We start from the raw sequence: 20,320 nt of genomic DNA on the forward strand, positions 1-20,320 counted from the left end.
ACAGTACCTCAGTACCTAAACCAACATAGAAAAGTGTTTTTTATTGTACGTCAACAAACGAATTACGGCACAGTTATTGACCGATTACCTTTTTAAGATGCATCAAGCGGGAGTCGGAAAAAACCGGGGCAACCCGGCAAATAAACTCCTTCCACCCCCTGCCCCATCGCATACCTAGCGTGATTCCATTTTTGGTCAATCCGGTGGCACTTCGGAGAGCAATGCTGCCGGTGGACCAGGCAAGGTGTGCGCACCAAACTCCTCCATGCTGCCCGTGTCACAGCAACTACGGGGCACAGCCGAGAACAGTGTTGCATTCGGTCCGAGAAAATGCAAAACAAACACATACACCTCGCAGATGTGCAGCTGTGACGATGCGAGAGGAAGGTTCGACCGTACCGTGGCATGCCCTCCCCTCGGCACTCGATGTGCTATGTGCCCGATGCATAAATAATCGTTTACAAATGGTTCACTTCATTTTATTGATACATTATGGGTGCGCTCTCTTAAATCAACTCTCGGTGCCGCCGTTGCGCTACGACTCGACTAAGGGTTGCGGCGTAAACGCGCGTCGCTTAGCGCGGCGGCTTTTGCGCGCCAGTTTCGCGCGAGATACCGGACCTCTCTCTCTCTCTCTCTCTCGCTGCCTTAGCCCACTTGCCGGGCCTCTTTCGGTCGCCCACGAAAGTGCATTCGGCCAGAGATTAACTCAAGTTGCTGCGAAAGCAGTTGCTAGACGGACGGCGAGAAAGGACGCGGCGGGCCTTTGCCAATGCCGCGCACACATGTGCTGCAGGCCCACGGGTGTACACACACGGGTACGGATCGATACTTAACATTTTACATACATTACATTTTAAGCCGCGTCGAACGCGTCGTGAGTGGTGCGTAGTCTATGCGCGTTTCGCTCGGCTGCGGTTTCCCTGCGTACGGCATTTTAGGGGCTGCTGCTGCTGTTGCATTTTGTCGCGACGCAAAGACGACGCAATGCATGCAACCCATGGCAAGAAGCAATGAAGGGCAGCTTAAGAGGTTCATGTCTTAAAGCACACAAGCTCCGGCACTCGTCATGATCCATCTCGACCCATTTGCCTAATCACGCACACGAGCAGCACACACTCGCGCGCGCTTGTTCGCTCGCTTCGTGTCTGTGTGTGTGCTGTTCGTATGGCGGCCAGGCCGGTTTCAGCTAAAGTCAGGCTCAAGTGGCTAGAGCCACTCCAGGGCACGGCCAAGGATACTCCTAAAAGTCGGATCAAGCACACACCTGAGTGCTGGGCGGAGAAAAGAAAAGCAAAAAGCGAAAAAATATTAAAACAAATATTTACCCCGTTACACATATTGGACCAGGCACCATCCATCCCACCCCACTATTGGTTGCTGATGGAAGCGAGCGAGTAGCAGCGTGCCTGCCAAGGGCCCAACAGCGCAGAAGCCCGAGTGCAGGCCGGCCGCAATGTAAAACAATCTTTCCAACACTCGGCACACACGCCGCCTATAGGTGGCTCGCTGAAGTGCTGAAGGCTCTTAAAGATAGAGAACGACGCAGCGCGCACTGCATGTGTATGCTGCAACAAGCCCGCCCGTACCCATTTGGGGCCTGCCTGAGTGTTTGATCTAAAATTCGATCGCTCGAGCACACGGAAGATGAAAATCGTTCTGCACCATTGCACGGGCACGACCAAAGGAATGCACCGGGTGACGTAGACGCAAGCCGTCAGGTCCGTTAAACAAAAGAAGAAGAGCAGCGAAACCGAAACGAACCACAAGAGTAAAGTTCCAAAATATTTCAAAACACCTCCTGCGCTGCGTGGTCGTAAATTATCCTTGGTAGAAAGAGAGATGACGACGACGAAAATACGCATAAAATGTTCCAAGCACCAGGAAGAACGAAGCTCCAGAGAACATGATTCTCTTCTCCCCTCGCGGCTCCCCATCTCCTTCTCCACCTCCCTCCCCCCAAAAGGGCATGACCGACGGGCGCGATCGGGCGAAAACGAACCATCCAAAGTGGTGAAGGTGAATAAAAACACCTCCGGCGATAGCGAAACTTGATCCGATGACGACGAAAACGGCACGGTCGGGGCTGGACGCAACCGACGAGCAAGGTGCGCAGCAGTGCGGGGAAAAGGGCGGTCCGCTAACGAGTGCGCGCAGCCAGCACACACCCGCCCTCTCTCCTCCTTTATCTGCCTGCTTGCGTGCACCACACTCCGCCGTGCGATCCGGTTGTAGGGCTCGTTAGAAGAGTTGAGTTGGGTCAATTAGCACATGGTGAAAACAGCTCCACGCTGATGGATGAGCCGAGGCGCTGGCCACAGCAAGCCTCGAACGATCGTGGCGTGGGCATACACAGCTGCACCAGTGTGTGTTAGAGAGAGAGCAAAAGAGAGAAAGAGAGAGAGAGAGATCAAGAGTGAGAGGAAAAGAAAATTAAAAAGTAGAAAACAACAACAACACCATTCTTCGCCCTCACTGTGCAGATCGTCATCTCCATTTCCATGGGGCGCTGAGCGGAGCATTCAAGTTGGTTCAACCGACGGCGGCCCTTGGGTTGCAAGCCCCTTTCAAAACGGGCGCTCGGTTTTGAGTCTCGGTCGCTCTCGCCCTGCTCACTGGTGTGATCTCTGGACGATCGTCGATCCCAAATGGACGACCGACGTCATCCGAGAACGATCATCTGTGTGAGCTTTTCCACCACCACCGGCACCCGGTTGGGCCAACCGAGGACAGAGGCGCGCTATGCCCGGGACTCAGCACTCCGGTTGGATAATTAAGTGAATGATGTCTAATCGAGCGTAATAATTTTTATGCTCTCTCGTTTTCTCCTTCACGCCAACCTTCCATTTCCATCGGGGAAGCCCCATCGTTCCAGACGCCCGCGCGGGCCCCTCGCACACTAGGTGCGTGTGCAACATGAAACCGACCAGGAACGGCAGCACCAGCATCAGCCCCTTTTACGTGCAGGACATGCAGACGTCAGCTTCTGCTGCTGCTGTTGTTGCTGTTGCTACTGCTGCTAGTACCACTCTGCCATGATGATGATACCGTTTCGCCATTGCTCTTAAGATAATTTTCTCGTGGCCTTCTTACCCCCGACTGCTTGTCCCAAACGCAGACGCTGTCTGCTGCTGTGTGCTACTTAATGCGCGTTTACGCTCTCGCTCACGTTACGCCGCTCTGCCTTGTTTCCATGCGCGCTCACACAAACACGTGTGGAAACGCATTTTCTACCGTCCTGTTATCGGTTCAATTTGAGCCACTTATCTGTTCTGCACACTTTTGACGAGCAAATTGAATCTGCTTCTCAGGTGCGAGAACGACCAATTGCGCCTTTGCCACCGAACTGCCCTGGGAAGTGTCAAACCTGGCGTGGCGGGTTCATTGAGCTCAGCTCACTCACCCATCATGTCGCTATTATCTTCGATCGGCAGCGAAGCGCCATCAGTCCAGGCGGCCATTCTGAAAAGCCGCATTCTAATAACGATGCGTTTTGCCGCCCATTGCATCATAGGTCGGGCGGCACCCACCCGAACCAGGCATAATCAATAATTGACTTCCTTTTTGTGCAAATTCTCTCTCTCTCCACACACACACACACACACCCATAGGGGCGTGCGCGCGATACGCACCGCATGCATAAACAAGGCGATTGCAATTGATGCACTCTTCCCCGGTACGCCGCCTGATGCAAAACGGAAAGCTCGACTCCGCTACGCGCGACTCGGTCACATGTCGTTCGCAAGACCGCCGCGGCATTGAAGCCAATCGTTATGCATGCCAATTATTACCCTAGCCCCGACCGATGCAAGTGCATCTCTGCAGTGCGATTGCACACTGCCGGACTGCATCGTTTATGCATCGGTTTGTGGTGCCACTAGGCAGCACCCGCTAGGGCCACCCCGAAGCCATTGTTGGGTGGTGGCGGTGCCGAACAAGGCGCGCACCCGTACATAAAATCAAAAGGGAAGCCATACCGGAAAAAGGAATACTGGCTGCTTCCTGAGCGGAAGGCATCGCGCAAATCGCAAAATCGAACGATCATTGAATGACTACAGAGAGCGGGAGCGAGGTAGAAAAAGAGAGAGAGAGAGAGAGAGAGAGAGAGAGAGAGAGAGAGAGAGCTGGAGAGGCGATCTCTAGCCCCGTTCCTAACACGTTCACTCACTAGCTACCATGTTTTCCATCGTGTTTTGCCTCCACTGGCCATACCAAGGACAAGAAAGGATTACAATGAAAATAATGCCATGCACTTCGTATCCCGTGGTCCGTGGGGTTCCTTTTTCTGATGGTTGCACGCCCGCCAGGCTAACCGATGACGCAGCCCGTTTCGCCACAGATCGGGCAACATTTTATCTGTTCCGTTCACGATCGCGCTCAGTCCTCGGGCAAAGTGTGGACATAAAAGTGGGGCGCACGGTTAGCAGAACGAAGCAAAACAGAGCAAAAGCAGAAAAGCAATAGCTACATAGTCTCCAGGCCGCCGCCGCCGCCGCAGCAAATGCGCCCAGCATCCAGCCAGTTGCGCATTTGTGCCATTTGTTGCGCCTCGCCGCTCGCGAAGGCGTGTTTTGCGTCTGTCGTCGTCTTCTCGTTTCGTGAATAAATTATAATTATGCACTTACATCCATTGTGTGTGAATTTCAATTACGCTTAAATTGTTTCCAATGGCACGCCGGGGTGGAGAAACTATCTTTCCACCAGGATGACGCGCCACGATGATGCTTTGCGCTTCCCTTCCACGCATCCTTCCGTCGACGCCGAACCGGCTCGATGAGTCAGGATTTCGGACGGTAATCACGGACTCCGGCTCCGGAGGTATTCTCCCGTTCGGCGCTCGGCGACCGGAAATACTCTTCCCATCCAGATTGCCTCCCTCTCCGCGGTTAGCAGTGGTGCCGGGTTTTCCGATCTTACGAATCGCAGCTCATCACGGATCGTTCTAGCGAAACCACCTCCAGTCCAATGTGCTTCGCCCGTGTTGTTCGCTTGATTAGCATGGGGTAATGCTGGACGCTGCTGCTCAATCTAATAGCAACTGTGCTGCGCCCTCGCTCCCAGAATTTGTAGCATGATCACCCGCACTGGCAGCGCATGGCTTTAGCTCCCGATCCTTCGCCATAGTGCGATGGGTCTGGGTGGAGCAGACGATCGAACACCAATAGGGGTTACCTCCCCCATCAGCTGCCGGTCGGATGTGGGAAATTATGAGGTCCGTTCGCCTCTACTTCGGCCTCCCGGACGTTTCTCATAATCACCGTTTGGTGCTGCCAGCCTACTCCAGCTGCTCCGTCATTACCGCACACACACACTCATTTGTGTGAGATGTGTGCTGGTGAAGAATATCACTAATCACTCGCCTTGCCACGAGTGCGAGCTGACCCTGTAAACATCAGCGAATGAAAAACGAAGGTATATATGCTCGCAAGCGTGCAGAATACGCTGGCCTCTTTGCTTCGAAAGCTCTTCAGCGCCAGCCAATGCCAACTGGACTCGGACCACCGACTTGAAGCTGTAGAGGAAGGGCGGTAGGGCGGGGTGCACATGCGGTTATTCAGTCATCTATATCTGTTTGTTTTCGTACGCTCCGCGAGTGCCGTTGGGAAGGAAAACATATCAATCTTCCATTATTTTATTTGCCAACACCATACACGAAGGGAATTCAGTGCCCGCTTCATTACGATCATTTACGTTCGGGTGCCATTTTCGGGGAGTTGGCAAGAAGCGACAGCCGTGCCGTCGGTACCTTGTTTTATCCGGTGGGTACCGTGTACGTGACATCAGGTTCAAAGAAACTACCGGCTATACTACTACCCTAATGGATGTAGTGCAGCAACCACTGCCATGATGTCATACCACCGACCGATTGGTGGTGAAGTGAGCGAAAATTCCATCCCCAATATGCAGCACACAGCAAACCCCATGCTCATGACAGAAACGTCTACATTAGACACAAGCATTTCGTGGCCACGAGGTTCCTTGCGAGTGCGCATTTTGTACATCTAATAATCGCAACAATAAAATTAATATTTATCACTCGCTGTAGATTCGGTAGCCGATCGCGACCAGGAACACACTTTGTAAAGCAGGAGGAACACCACCGCTTAACCACCGCTGCGCCACATGTCGGCTACCCGTCTATTAGCCACGTGGTTACGCACGACGCTTGCGCCCCTTGCGCAAGGCGAACCCTTGCCATCGAATGTCATCGAACGATCATCTGGCAATATCTGGCGCCATCGTTGCAGGCCAGCCGCTGCTGCGGCACAGCTATTGCCTCGCGTTCTAGCTGCCACCGCTCCGTTCACCATTGTGACCCCGTGCCAAAACAAGAATAACAGTGTCTCGATGCGTGGGCCGAGGCGCTTGTTAATGTCGTTAACTGCACCGCGGCTCCCAACTCAAACACACATCGAGCAACTGCAACGTTGTTGTTGTTGGTTCGTGGTGCAAGCCAAACGGCACCCAGCACAATTAACAGGGCAAGCGAACGCAAGAACCAACGGTTGAGCAATACGTCACCGGTCGAGTTCTATCGAATCAAAGGAATAGTTGTTTTTTTCTTCTCACTACTGCTACTAAGCAAATAATTTGATATCAATTGCAATGTGCAGTTTGATCAGTCTGCAAATTGGAACGTTCGATGATATTCTTACGCCATCAAAGCAGTGCAAATCTTTTGAATGCTATCGCCACCAACACCTTCGCCACGCACGTAATGGTTCGCAGAGAAAGCAACATCCAGCGAATGCATTTGCCAATTACAAGCATGTCTTTTCCCGTTGGGCACGACACGTTAGGGTGCCGCCGCCGAATCAAAGCCCGAACCGTCCACCGCCCGCGACTGTTTTCTCTCGCCGCCCGATACTTTTCGGTCGATTTCAATTTAAAACGATCGTGGCGAGTTTATTAGTATCAATTGACGGTGATTACTCTCGGCCGCAACGGTCGCGTTTTGAGGCCACCAGCACCGGCGCACTGTTGTGCCGTCTATCAGTCTATCGTCCAACACCACAACGATCTGTTCTCGAATGGTCGTCCGCTTCAACCAGGGGGACCTCCGGTTAGCCGTACCGTTTCATACCCAAAGGTAAGCAGCGCTAAACACGCGGCCCTACTGCGTGACAGTATCACAACAAACGGGGGAAATGTCAAACACAGCAGCTTGATGCGTGGTAGCAATATCCCAAACATGCTTGGTGCGTTCTGCGCATGAACGATATCTCCCCACGAGTTGTGTGTGTGTGTATGGTGCTTGTGTGTAAAGTGTCTGCAGGCATGCAGCATTGATTTGCTCTACCGCTTGACAGCTCAGTAAATCGGTACGGTCACGTTAAACTCAGCTCCCAGTGAACCGGGACCAGGACACATTTTTGCTTCCGGACACCTTACGAAGCACACATACAGCTCTACTCCAACAGGCCCACCGCCTACTTGACTACACTTCCCCAACCAAGCATGGTGAAATTGTGATACGGTAGGGTCACCAGCATCAGTCCACGCGGGCGTTACCGCCTTCTCCCGACCAAGGTTTTCCGAAACCCGAACCAAGCGAACCAAAACGTTGCCCTTTGGCCGAGGATTTTCTGCCACTGTTGCACGATCCGGTGCGTTCTGCCTGCGTGTGTGGGGCGGAAAACGCGGCACGTAAGTTATTGGCTAGTTGACTAGTTATCCTGGCGCTGATGCACCCTACTCACCTTATTGATTATCTTCACCAGAGTTCACCGAGAGCGCAGCCTGCTGGCCAGTGAGTGTTCCGTCCGTGCACTGCAGTCAGTTTGGCACGCTTTCCAAAATACAAAGCGAACGCGCTGCTGCCATGGCAACGTTTCTGCGAGCTTTCGGTCGCTTTTTCACAAAGCACCCGTTGGCGGGAAATGGACTCGTGTACGGCACGCTGTACGTTGGTGCTGAATTTTCGCAACAAACCATTACGCGAAAATTGTTGGTACGTATTGACGGCTTCGGTTGCGTTTCGGCAAGTAAATTAGTATATAGTACTTATTTGGCCATTTGTTTGTTTACACTTTTAGACTGACCCTCCGCAAGATATCGACCGCCCCACACTGGCGCGGTACGCCGTTATGGGAACGTTTATCTACTCTCCCATACTATACAATTGGTGGGTATGCGTTCGACGTTCTACGAAAATTGGTTTATGATTTCCATTAACTAATATATGCAACAACATATGAACAAATGCACATTTTAATTGAACATTTTTTTCCCTTAACCATGTTTCATCAAATGAACTCTTTTATTTTCCCATCTCACTTTCTTTCTTTCTTTCTTTTCAACATCATTCAACCTGCATGCGCCTTAATCGAATTGTTACATTCCACGGCACAGAAACAAGCGCGACACAATAGCAAATATAACACATTTCCGCTACCAGCGATGCACAATGCATCTCGTATTTCTCATTATGCCATCGCTTGCACATCATTTCCACATAGAAGCCTGTACACAGGAGAGCAAAGGGGAAATATAGCTGAACAAATTTGCTCATCGAAGGTAATTGCTTTACGTAATTGTCGTGAAAGGGGAAAAGTTTGTAAGATTTTGGTAAAAAGATTGTTTACGCTGCCGGAAAGGAAATCTCGCAACGTATCTGCATCTGCTGCTGGTATACTGAAGCATCGTTTACATATGTATAATATGTTTGTGTGTGTGTGAATGTGTCTTTTAAACGAATTCCCCCCGTTTTCTCCCACATATCCCGCCCTCCATCCGCAGGTACAAGTGGCTGGATAAAACATTTCCCGGCACTGCCAAGCGCATTATTGTGAAGAAGTTGCTGTTGGATCAGTTCATTCTTACGCCACCATTGTTGGTAATATTTTTCACCGGTACGTATGACATAGCCCAACCAACATCAGAATACCATACCAGCACCTAACCACCGTGTTTCACCCCCTGTCAGGAATGTCTCTTATGGAGCGACAATCATCAATCACCGAAGAGTGCCGGCAAAAGTTTTTGCCCACGTTCGCACGATCCTGCCTGTTCTGGATGCCAGCCCAAACGCTCAACTTTGTTCTAGTGCCACCGAAATTCCGCGTCGTTTACGTGGGCTCCTGTGCCTTCGCCTGGGTCAACATCCTGTGCTGGGTAAAACGCCAGAAGATGTTAAGCTCCAACTAAGCATAAGGAAACGCACAACAGCAACTCACAGAATGTCGCCAGTAAGCTTTTAGATAGGAAAATCCAAAGGCCATATATGTTTTACCAAATGAAATAGGTCGCTAGCTAGGTGAAGCGCTTGCAGAGCATTGCGTTTTATACGTCTCTTACCAGTAGCATAAGCCGTTGCGAATGTACGATGTAAACATATTTATTATTGCTATCTGAATGCAATAAATGTCTCTAAACCGAAATGCCGCAACCGTTAGCATGAATTACAACCCCGGTAGACAAATGGTTCGAATCTGCTTTCGAGGTTCGATCGCTGGAGAAAAGTTATGCGGCCCAGCTCATCCATTCCTTTCCACGCATTGCATTAGAGTGCGTTCGTTCTACATCAGCTAGCAAATTGTAAATAGTAAATCTCCACTCCGCTAGACAGTTTTGTCCATTTTCTCAGCTGTGTTGTGTGCTCCTGTTTCCCATCGTTTTTCTCATTCCCTTCCTTCCCCCCGCAATCACCATCGGGCCCGCCCGAAGCCATACGCACGGCGAATAGCAACGTAGGTGGGAATGGTATACTAATATTAGCCACGATTTATAAAAATATTTCACACCATGCGCAGCTCCAACCACTCTCCCCATGAAACATCGTTCCCCCCTCCCCCTGCCTCCTCCACAACTGCTCACTAAATTAATACAATTCCACATAGACTGCGTGGAGTGGTAGCGGTTTACGGTTTACCGTACGCTGGCCATATCCTAAGGTGTACACGTGAGCAGCAAAGAATCGAACCTGGGGGGGCTGACTGGCTGGCTGACTGGTTGGCTGGCTGGCTGGCTGGTTGGCTGGCTGGCTGGGAGGTTCGACAACGCATTTCGCTGTTGTATACAAAACTGAAAAATTGATTATAAACAAATGATTTTACTCGATCGTATTTCGCTCTCATCACCTTACCTTACCGTGGACAGGGACTGGCAGAGCTGGTGGCGGTGAGCTGATATGGCCGTGTAAAGTGCACACGGACATCTAAACCCTTTCCTGCTCAGTGGTACATTGTGCAGCCACGCACTGTCATTGCACGTCGCTTTATTTTTGAACTTGTTATTGTTGGCCTTCTCTTTACAGTTACCTTGAGGCATACAAAACATAGGTTTGTTGCATATTCCAGCTAGAAAATAATTTAAAAAGTTTAAATAAAGCGAGGAAAAACTGTGGTGGCTTTTTTTTGCACAGCACTGTACCTGCCTTCAACATCTCAAGTCATCGCGCACTACCTTCTCGCCCTCGGTGCGCTTTCTGCGTTCATCCAACCATCCATCCATCCATTGTGTATAATAAAAAATTAAGAATAACAAAAACAACGCAGCATCCAGTCAAGCTCGATCGTTTCCAACACCACACCAGCAAATATGATCGCAGTACAACAGTAGTAGTGGTGGTAGTAACAGTAGTATCGCTGCGCTAGAACGCGAACAGGAGATGCAGCAGGGCGTGGGGAGTTCTTGGGTGGTTTCGAGTAGGATGAAAATATGCACCATGCAGGGGGAGGGGGTAGGGGGCATACACTCACTAGTGGACAATGCGGCGCACACGCGGACACGAGGGCGGCGGTGTACGATTTATTTAACGATCCAACGGACGATGGACGCGCGTATTTAGCGCCTCGGCTCCCCGTCTCGTCGCCTACCGTACACGCGTGGTTTATGTACATGGGCGTATTTTGTCGTAAACCAAACCGCATGGCGCAGTTTTCCTCTCCCAAAAAGAGAAAAAAAACCACCCGCACGCATTTTCCACTGACCAATGGGAGCACAACTGGGGGCGAAAATAAACTCGCTCCTATCACACCAATCCCAGCCACCGTTCCTCCAGGCAATGCTACAAACCATAACTTTAGGAAAAGTGCAACAATCCCTTGGCTGACCATGCTACACATTCATCGTAGGACCACACATTGAACAAAATCCGAGGAGGTGGAGGGGGATCGCTCCTTTTTTTGTATGTTTTCAGCCCTCCAGATCGGGGGGGGGGGGGGGGGGGGGACTTATTTGTATTGCGGCGTTTGTAGTAAGCATTTCGCAAACCGTCAATCACGATACCGTTCGTTCGGTCTTAGCTGCGCAGAAAGACGCACCAGCTATCGAGGCTGTGCTGGTGTTTGGTGCTATACTGAAAACAAACAACATCCAAACGACCAAAACCCCAAGCGACACGCTGCGGGTGCACAATGTAACACGTGTTTCATATTTAACCACGTTTCTTCCGCTATTTCGTCCACTTCCTGGTGCCACAGCGGGCCCTTCTGTTGCGGGCCCCGTTGTGGCACACCGCAGGATACGAACGGAGGAAAAAGGGCACATACACCGATACGCCAGCGTAAATTTTGACCGATGCGTAATTATGTGAAGCGGCCGCCTGGTTATTGTTGTGAAGTTGTGTAAGAACAAGCTTAAATGCGCTATCCAGAAAATATGTTTTCACAACAGCGAGAGGCCTTATCTTTTACGATGTTTCCTTTCCCAGGCACTGCGTAGTTGTTCCATGTTAGGACAGACAATAGTCCCCCATCTGCAGCAGCATTAGGCCAAAGCATAGTTTCCAAATTACTATTCAGAACGTTACCGCAGTTGATACTAGGTGCTAGGTTACATGACACACTGCTACAAGTGCGTCAGTAATACTGCCTCCATTTACTGCACTTTAAATAATTGCATCACTGACATCAACGCAAACATAACTGCATTTCACCCGAACCATTTTGCGCAACACTGTTGCATACCACATAATGCTTCTGTTCGTTCTTTTGAATGGAACAAAAAGAACACAATACACAGCACGCGCTAAAAAGTAATCTACATATTAACCCCTAAAGGTCAACATTCATTGCGCAAATTGAATATTTTCGAGCTTATCTACAAATATGTTTTGAGGGTTTTGTTTTGAGGCCAAGCAATATATCCGCCTCTTTACACGTTGCTATAAAAGGAACATAAAGGATAGTTATGCAGCAACTGTAGAGCACGATTTGCTTACAATTTCTACCAGATAGTGCCCAGTAATGATTGCCTCGCTGTCTTCGCCGTCACCGTTGTCACAGAATTGATAAGGATTCCTGCCACCGAGCGCGACGCGAAGCTACTGTCGTTTAGCGCTACAGCACATGTGTTCGGTTATATACCGACAAACGAACACAAAGCGACAAAATGCATTCGCAATAGCAACTACTGGGCAGTCAGGACAGTCGCAATACCAATAATTTAATATACATCTTTTCGTGGTTCCGTCAACGGAGCCGTTAAACCCTCTGCCGGTGTCTACGTGCCCGGGGCGAAAGCTATAAAAACCCTGCCGCAACATTTCGCTCAACTTACTTCGCCCGCGACGGATCCCCTGATAACACCGCTCTACCAACGACCGTGCTGTGCCAACGACGGAAACATCCTTACGCATGATACTCTAGCGTGTGTGCTTCGCGTCGTGTAAGCCAACAGCTGATTGCTGGAATCGGTGCTTCCGCCACTGACCTTTGCCAAGTGATCCTCGCATTTTTGTGGTTTTGTGTGTCGTCGAGAGCGCTCGATCGATCAAGTGCAAAGTGAAGTGCAAAGATTGCGAATTCCTTACACCAATCCTCGGTTCCTGCTATACGCCGAATCAATGGCGCTCGAAGCTACCACATTCTTCGATTGGGCCTCCAACCAGGGCGTTTCCTTCTGGGAAGTTGTGTCCCGCAACTTTACCCATCCTGGTCCCTTCGGTCCGGTGCCAATATCAAACAGTGCACAATTAGTGCCGGATGAAAATCGGCTCGATCTGCTGCTATCGCCGGCGCAGTTTGGACTACTTACTGGCGTTGTTTTGTTTCTGTTTCTGCGACACAAAATAGCCCGATGGAGGGAAGAGCACAGCCACCTCAAAATGACCAGCAGCGCAGACATTCGCCGGGCAGCGTACACCTTCCTAACGTTTCTCGAGTTCCTGGCGCTCGCTCCGTTCTTGTGCACGATTCTGCTCGTATTCCAACTGTACCGTACGGTGATAGGAGCTGTGCTAAAACACCGCCATGGGAAACATTTCAAGGGCTTGCTGGACGGTGCCGATGTCGTTTGGGCAATTGAAGATCAAAACTCACGTGGCATGATCAACATCATGGCGAACGTAGAGGAGCCCGTGGCGACCTGGACAACCGGTGAGAGCTCGATGAGCGCGGAAATTCTGCTGACATTACGCAAACGCATCTCCTCGCGACTCATGCGCAACTACCGACCGCATCCAAAGATGTTCTGGAAACGCAACGTAGAACTTGGATACTACTTTTGGTCCGACCAGTCCGAGCTTACCGTGGAAGACTACATTCGCTATATGGATACAATGCCCTTAGCTGATGGAAAACGATTCATCGAGGAACAACAGTTGCGGAGTTTGCTGAGCAAAATTAACAATCGACACCTTCCAGCAGATCACACCTCCTCGTGGGAAGTGCTTGTAGGCAGGCAACCATTGCTTGATAAAGAACGAAACATTCTCCAGTATCCGGTACGTCACGCAATACCACCGCCAGTACCGGAACAATCTTCTTTAACTTATGTTCTGTTTTGCCCTTCCTCACACAGATCCTCTTCCGTGTCCATCATTCACTAGGAGACGGAGTGGCCCTGATGCGTCTGCTTCTGGAAGCTATTGTCGACAAGGAAGTACCATCGCGCTGGAAGCATCTGTCCAAGCTAAAGGTGATGAACATCGACTACATCCTGAAAGAACAGAAAGCCTCCGATCATCACCATTTGACTATAGGCGAAACAATGCTCCAGCGCATATGGAAAAGAATTCCCTCTCTCACCGATCTAGCAAAGCAACGGGACCACATTTTGCGAATCCTTTGGACCATCTACACTGCACCCGCCTTCTTTCATGATGTATCTAGACGTCAGGTCGATAACAACTGCATCCACGCTTCACAAATGGCCAACGAGAAGGTGGTCAGCTGGATACACGAGGATCACAACCGTGATACACGCTGGGTTGAGATTATCAAGCGCACTAAACGGCTTCTGCCTGGAACGCGGTTCTCGGACGTTTTCCTCACTGCACTTTCCTCCAGTTTGGAAACATTCTTTGCCAGCAAAAATGGTACATCGCCAAAAAACCTCACAGTCGTGCTTCCTGCAAGGATCGAGAAAGAGTGTAAGTTTACGATACTGAACCATTCATGGAATACTATTTCCACCTCACAAGTTCTCACTAATACTAATATGTTCGTGTCTATCTGCAGCTCCTCACTTAAAGCTACATAATCGCTTTTCGGTAGCTCTGCAAACGCTACCAATTACTCCCGGTATACAGATGAACGACACCAATAGGCATTATGCACTCACTAAGCGTATTTTGGCGGTTAATAGTTATTCCGATGTATTGCGTTCTTCGTCCGACTATTTGGTACGCACATATACAATCAAACAGACAGATAGCAGATATCGTCATAACAAGATAACAATCTGCTAAATTGATACCCTTTCGATACCTTTCGCAGATTAACTATTGGATCATGTCTAAAATGACTTGTCTCTTTCCGGAGACCATACTAAGGAAGATTCTCAAAAGCGCACACAGCACGCTGGCGATCTCGAATCTACCGGGACCGCAGCAGATGCCCCGTATTCAAGGCAGAGAGCTGAAGAATCTCTGCTTTTTCATTCCCAATCTGGGCACCACTGCCGTTGGAATTACGCTTCTTACGTACGGTGGTAAGCTGCAGCTGGGTATACTAGCCGATCGTGCGGTCATTCGCACAGAAGACGAAGCCCACAGCATTCTCCGTGGAACGATCGAGGAGATTGAACGTATGGGCCAGTTATTAGATGAAGTTTGATTAACTAAAACTTGTGATTTTTAATTTTGACCTATATCTCTCGCATTTAAAATATACTATCATTATTTTAATTAAAATCTTCAACGTGTGCGTTTATCTACGGAGTGCCAGCTTTTCCTGCTGTTGGAAGTTTGACCACGATTATAATCTCGTACAATTTCGACTAGATGTATCATTATATATCTTGGGCCTGTTTTTTTTTTTTGTCACAGTTTTCCTTTAAATGGTCATTTCTTTCTAAACATTCATATTCTATAAGGTTGTATCAAATATGGTGATTCTATATTTTCATATTTTCCGCCACTTGCTTAACCAACGCAATTACATATGCAATATGCAACTAACTTGTTCAATCTATTGCAACTAGCCCACTTCAACACAATCAAGACAACCGCATTACGATAAGCAATTCAGCCTATTATTTTTCTTCAGCCTTCTGGAACCTATTATTTTCACTTTACAAACTACTCTCAGTTATCTAATATCAGCCTGAATAGTCAATATCCAATATCAGGATGAATTGTATGCGTTTGTCAATAGATGTCCTTGTAAAACGATGAGTCTATTTTTTTTTCTCTTTAAATCAAAGTGATCTGAACTTTCCACAAACAAAATTAAAGTTCAGTAGAAAATAAACTATTTCAAAACCAGCATGTATTGATAACTGAGAGCAGCATAGGCCTATCGAACCTGTTTATTGTTCCAAAAGAGCACGTCGCGACTACACTGCCTCACTCCAAATAAAAACAACCGAATGAAGCAGCTAACCAACACGTGCTCTTGTGAATCTTGATAATTAATTGAACGTTGCTAACAAATTTTGCAGGACTGCCAGCGAAACAGATTCCTGTTTACGTTTCGTACTCTAAACGCTAATAAATGATCATGATGCATGACAAACGTATGAATACATTTCTTCGATAGGAACTACGTAGTAAGATCTAGGACTGGGTTTCATCTGAACATTTTCGAACTAAAACATATTGCTAACAGAACGTATGACAAAGACTAACAGAACGGAATCTACCGAGAAAACAGAAGATAAACAATGATTCCAGCATTTTTTTGCCGCGATATTTGCTTCTCTACCCATCAGCAATCATCGCGTGCATCTTGACGCATACATACATTCACAATATCGCAAGCCTCACTCAAAGCTCTCGTTTCCGCGACATCTTTGCCTCAAGAGACACACGTCAATTACTAATTAGCTATTCGTTTAAACGCTTAAAATACACATGATTAGGTAAGCAGGGGAGGTAATTCACAGACTTTTGGTTATGTTGTTAAATATTCTTTTCCCCCACCATGTCTCAAGGTCGAATGGTTTGAAATCTACCAGCAGCGGATTGGGTAGTTCATTATAATACACTGTAGACGTGCTCGATGTCGACGATACAGAAGATGTACTGCTGTTAGAAGATAGCGAGCAATTCGATCCTGAAAAGCGGATCCAACCATTAGAACAAAATCGGTATGATCATTTGTTGCATTCGTCTTACCCGTACTATCCGGTGAACCAGGTACATCGTAAGGATTATCAGCTACCACCATATTCCATGCTGAAAAATAATAACACGGTGTATGTTAGATCGCGCAACGTTAGATTCTCAACCATAGCAGCTGATGTCGGTAGCTTGTTTGCAAAACGCATAATTCGAGTTCAATGAACGAACACCTCCCATCCATCCTACCGACTAATGAATGTGCCAAACCGTGCCAAAAATAATACACTTTCACATGACCGTTGACGTAAAAGCACGGGTGAAGTAACAAACAACGCGCACACGATCAAATGTGAATCAAGCTAGTAGCGAGAGAACCTGTTGTTGTTTCGCTAGCTACTGAGATATTTTACTAAAAGGTCAAGACGCGTTATGGCCCCATGTGCCTTTCAATTTCACTCTTATCACATACGTTGGTGCCGTTCGCGCTGTAACATCACAGCACGAAAACCACATCATCGATTCATTCTCGTGCACAATCGAGGTACAGCACAGCACAAATGGTACAGAATTTTGTAACTTCAAACAGGATGTTCTGGCACGCAAAAGGATGGATGGATCAGATAATCTTTATTTGTTTAGGTCGTGAACCAAGCGATAACGAAATGATTATCTAAATGGTTGGGCGATTGCTTCACTAACGGCATATTATTGAATACCTACAATCATTGATGTATTTGATGAGCTCTTCATGCTGGGGACTGACATTCTGTTCATGCTGCTGCTGCTGTTGCTGCTGAGCCTTTAGATACTGTACTGCAGCGGATTTTGTGGACGCTTGAAACACAGGCCGGGGCACACTGCAACAGAAGAGAAAACGCAAATATTTAAGATACCGCTTGCAATATAGTATTTGTACAGACTCGTAGTCGCACAAAGTAACATTAAATATTTATTTCGCACTACACTTCCCCCAACTGCCCTGCGCCTCACACCCATATTGTACCAAAGCTTGTGTGAGGCTGCAATCCAATGAAATTTGTTCACAATGATGAAGGAAAAAGCTTTTCCTCTTGTTTGCATTGGTACGCTTTCTTTTCTGCTTTGTACAACACTGATTTTCAAATTATTAACATCCAACAAAAAACTACCTGATAGATAAAGGCATGCCATTTGCTCTTCCGGAATTTTACGGATAATCCGGACGCAAATCTACCACTAACGATGTACAAAAACTACAAACCGGATAATAGGACACGAAAACAAGATGTGGTATAAAGTTTATACTTTCTCAGAAGGATTGCCAGACTAAAACCACTACGACGAAAAACAAAAAAACATTTTAACATTAAACGACAACACTTATACCAATTTAAAAAAGACAAACAATCAGCATTTGAACGCGCCTCACAAGTTACATTTTGCTTACAAGGAAGTTGTTTAAGGATGTGAAACATTCTTTGGGTGCAGTCCAATGCAACTTTGAAACGTATGTTTCATTGCAAATGATGATGATCATCATCATCTCGAGGGCACAAAGCAACCTTAGTGTAGCAATCATGATAATGGTAACAATCTTCTCGCACATGCCGCTTCTAAATGGACCACTTGAGCCGACCTTGTCAAACAAATCTTTACTTCATTTCATTTTTCTTTTCATTTTGCCCCTGCGCCTTATCATTTGCTTATGCTTTCGGCGTCATAAACATCCTCTTAAGAAGTTTCCCTTAGCAACCAAACAGTAATACCTGATTGTTTTCCTATTGGAACCACCGTACAATCATACATTCATCGAAGGAAAAGAATTCATCGTTGAACCGGCATTCCGTAACTGTAAAAATAGTTCTGTCAATCATTTTCCATGCTGCCGCCTATAAGTGTGGTTCATACATCGTTATATAAAAAAAACACCACGGTCTCTGCCCTGCTCGTAAACACGTGACTACCATACGGCTGCTGGGCACATCTTGGCAGGAGACGACGTTGATTTTTTTATTGTTACATTTCGCTACCAGCGACTAGTCGTTCCTGTTTCTTTTTCTCATAAATCGTGGAACTGATTCCTGACATTTAGTTGATTAGCTGTTTCCATAACCCGTGTTTCCATTACCACGTGTAGTTGATGTTTCACCTCTTTGCTTAATAATCAGAACGATACGGTGTTAAAGCTAACATGTGAATTGAATTAACACCTTGAAACGTTTGGAAAACTTTCCCAACAGTGCTGAAACTGATGTACTGAATGCAATTGCCTGCATGGGTTCAATTTCGAGCACCGAGTAGAGCGATTCTACCCATTACATAATGCTAGCTCAAAGCACGCAGTCAGAATATATTTCAGAAGTCACTCTTCGCCGTTCCAATGCAATTGTCCCGCTTACTTCCATCATACCGTTAACCGTTCCTCACCACATTGCCTGACGTTAGCGGGTTGTTATGTAAACTTTTGCGATTTCTCCACTCACCTGAATTCACTGCTAATATCACATTCTTTCCGGCCCAGGTCACGAAACAGTTCGTATTTCTCATAGTTTTGTGGTATTCCTGTGGTCACAAATGAGAATCAACATAAAATTATGTCCTGCAGATACAAAAATCACATTTTCCGTTGCTATTCGGCACCAACTCTATTGCACAACATTGCCTCAGCTGTTTTCCGGCCTACTCCTGCACAGTTTCTCGCAAATCTTACCTCTCCGAGTTTTTGCCACCAATTTACTAGGCCCTTTCGATACCGTATACATGATTTGTACTGTTCACTTACACCACGATTCAACTTTTGTTTCAATAATTTCAATTCAAACAAATGTCCCTCCACGAAAACAACACACTTCTTGCGACGACCGAACTTGCCCAAGTGACAATTTCAAGTGGAAATCGTGAGAGTTTCTCCCTCTCTACACGCTCCCAAAGCATCGATGCTCTGTTTGACAACCCAATTGTCACACAGAAAGCGCCCGTTAACAATTCAACTGTATGACTGCCATTTTGGAAAAAAAATATCAACGTACATACCTAAATTCAAATGCTATTTTATTATTCAAACTTGTTTGTATGTGATTCAAAAAAATTAAAAAAAAAACATTTGCCTAAAGGAAACAATACGATCTTGTTAATGTGTTGCTACTGAGTGGCTGTTTTTTATTGTATTATTCCTTTGATAAACTGTGTAACAATTAAAGCCGCAGATATTTCCTTTGATTATTCGGTTGTCTAGTGTGGATGCGTTGATATTTTATTGCCGTATCTGGTGATAGTTTCACCGGTGCTCTTGGAGTACGTATGCAGTCGAACTGACTTAGTAGATGATGATCGATTTCGTAGTCTTTTCTCCGCTTACTTATGGATTTCAGGAACTCCTCTTGAATGATTTCTTCTTGTTCTAAATTGTATATACTGGAGCAATTGCTGGGTTCCAATGTGTACATTAATAGACTATTGCTAGCACCGCTACTCAACACCGGTGTCGATGTAAGCAACGTCACTCGTTGACCATTTTCTCTCTCAGCATCTCGATTCATCTCGACAACGCGTGATCGCTCCAAATGTGTACCAACTTCGTCATCAACTTCTACCAACTGTTCAGCATACGAAGTAAAATACGATGGATCTGATGGACGATCGTGCAACGATTCCATTGTTTGTCGCAGTGACCACGAAATTTTAATCACAATTGTCACAACGATCGCACTTATCCACTCTACCAACTCCATGATGTGACTGAAGCGTCCGTACTCGGTTATTTCAGAATAGTAACTGAACACGTTCTCTATGGTTTACATAGAATTCAACTTTGTAGCTGTGTAGTCATTGCTGTTATGGGGTGCGTACCATTTTCAGACTCAACCATACATAAACGATTGCCACAGGTAATTT

At 47.3% G+C, this 20,320-nt stretch overlaps 3 protein-coding genes across 7 annotated transcripts; 2 read left to right on the forward strand and 1 right to left on the reverse strand.

The window, feature by feature from the left end:
• The first annotated feature begins 6,928 nt into the window (after nucleotides 1-6,928).
• On the forward strand, nucleotides 6,929-9,380 carry LOC1280324 (mpv17-like protein). 5 transcript variants are annotated; one of them, XM_061656185.1, is made up of 6 exons: nucleotides 6,929-7,090; nucleotides 7,311-7,647; nucleotides 7,722-7,951; nucleotides 8,037-8,125; nucleotides 8,740-8,852; nucleotides 8,927-9,380. In XM_061656185.1, exons 3-6 carry the CDS (start codon nucleotides 7,823-7,825, stop codon nucleotides 9,145-9,147), a joined length of 552 nt encoding a protein of 183 aa, XP_061512169.1. In that variant the 5' UTR covers nucleotides 6,929-7,090; nucleotides 7,311-7,647; nucleotides 7,722-7,822; the 3' UTR covers nucleotides 9,148-9,380. The 5 variants fall into 5 exon arrangements, with proteins under 5 accessions (XP_061512169.1, XP_061512170.1, XP_320168.4 ...); XM_061656186.1 differs by having other exon boundaries at nucleotides 6,968-7,090; nucleotides 7,277-7,647; XM_320168.5 differs by having other exon boundaries at nucleotides 6,968-7,090; nucleotides 7,408-7,647.
• Nucleotides 9,381-12,325: 2,945 nt separating this feature from the next.
• On the forward strand, nucleotides 12,326-15,076 carry LOC1280323 (uncharacterized). Its single transcript, XM_061656181.1, has 4 exons — nucleotides 12,326-13,666; nucleotides 13,744-14,314; nucleotides 14,403-14,566; nucleotides 14,661-15,076. Exons 1-4 carry the CDS (start codon nucleotides 12,788-12,790, stop codon nucleotides 14,997-14,999), a joined length of 1,953 nt encoding a protein of 650 aa, XP_061512165.1. The 5' UTR covers nucleotides 12,326-12,787; the 3' UTR covers nucleotides 15,000-15,076.
• A 183-nt stretch (nucleotides 15,077-15,259) lies between these two features.
• LOC1280322 (uncharacterized) lies at nucleotides 15,260-19,330 on the reverse strand. The gene is made up of 5 exons (XM_320166.5): nucleotides 19,137-19,330; nucleotides 18,910-18,988; nucleotides 17,168-17,304; nucleotides 16,502-16,561; nucleotides 15,260-16,439 (listed from the first exon to the last, which is right to left on the reverse strand). Exons 1-5 carry the CDS (start codon nucleotides 19,186-19,188, stop codon nucleotides 16,264-16,266), a joined length of 504 nt encoding a protein of 167 aa, XP_320166.4. The 5' UTR covers nucleotides 19,189-19,330; the 3' UTR covers nucleotides 15,260-16,263.
• Nucleotides 19,331-20,320: the final 990 nt, after the last annotated feature.

Source organism: Anopheles gambiae, chromosome 3, assembly GCF_943734735.2.
Source record: "Anopheles gambiae chromosome 3, idAnoGambNW_F1_1, whole genome shotgun sequence".
Taxonomy (NCBI): Eukaryota; Metazoa; Arthropoda; class Insecta; order Diptera; family Culicidae; genus Anopheles; species Anopheles gambiae.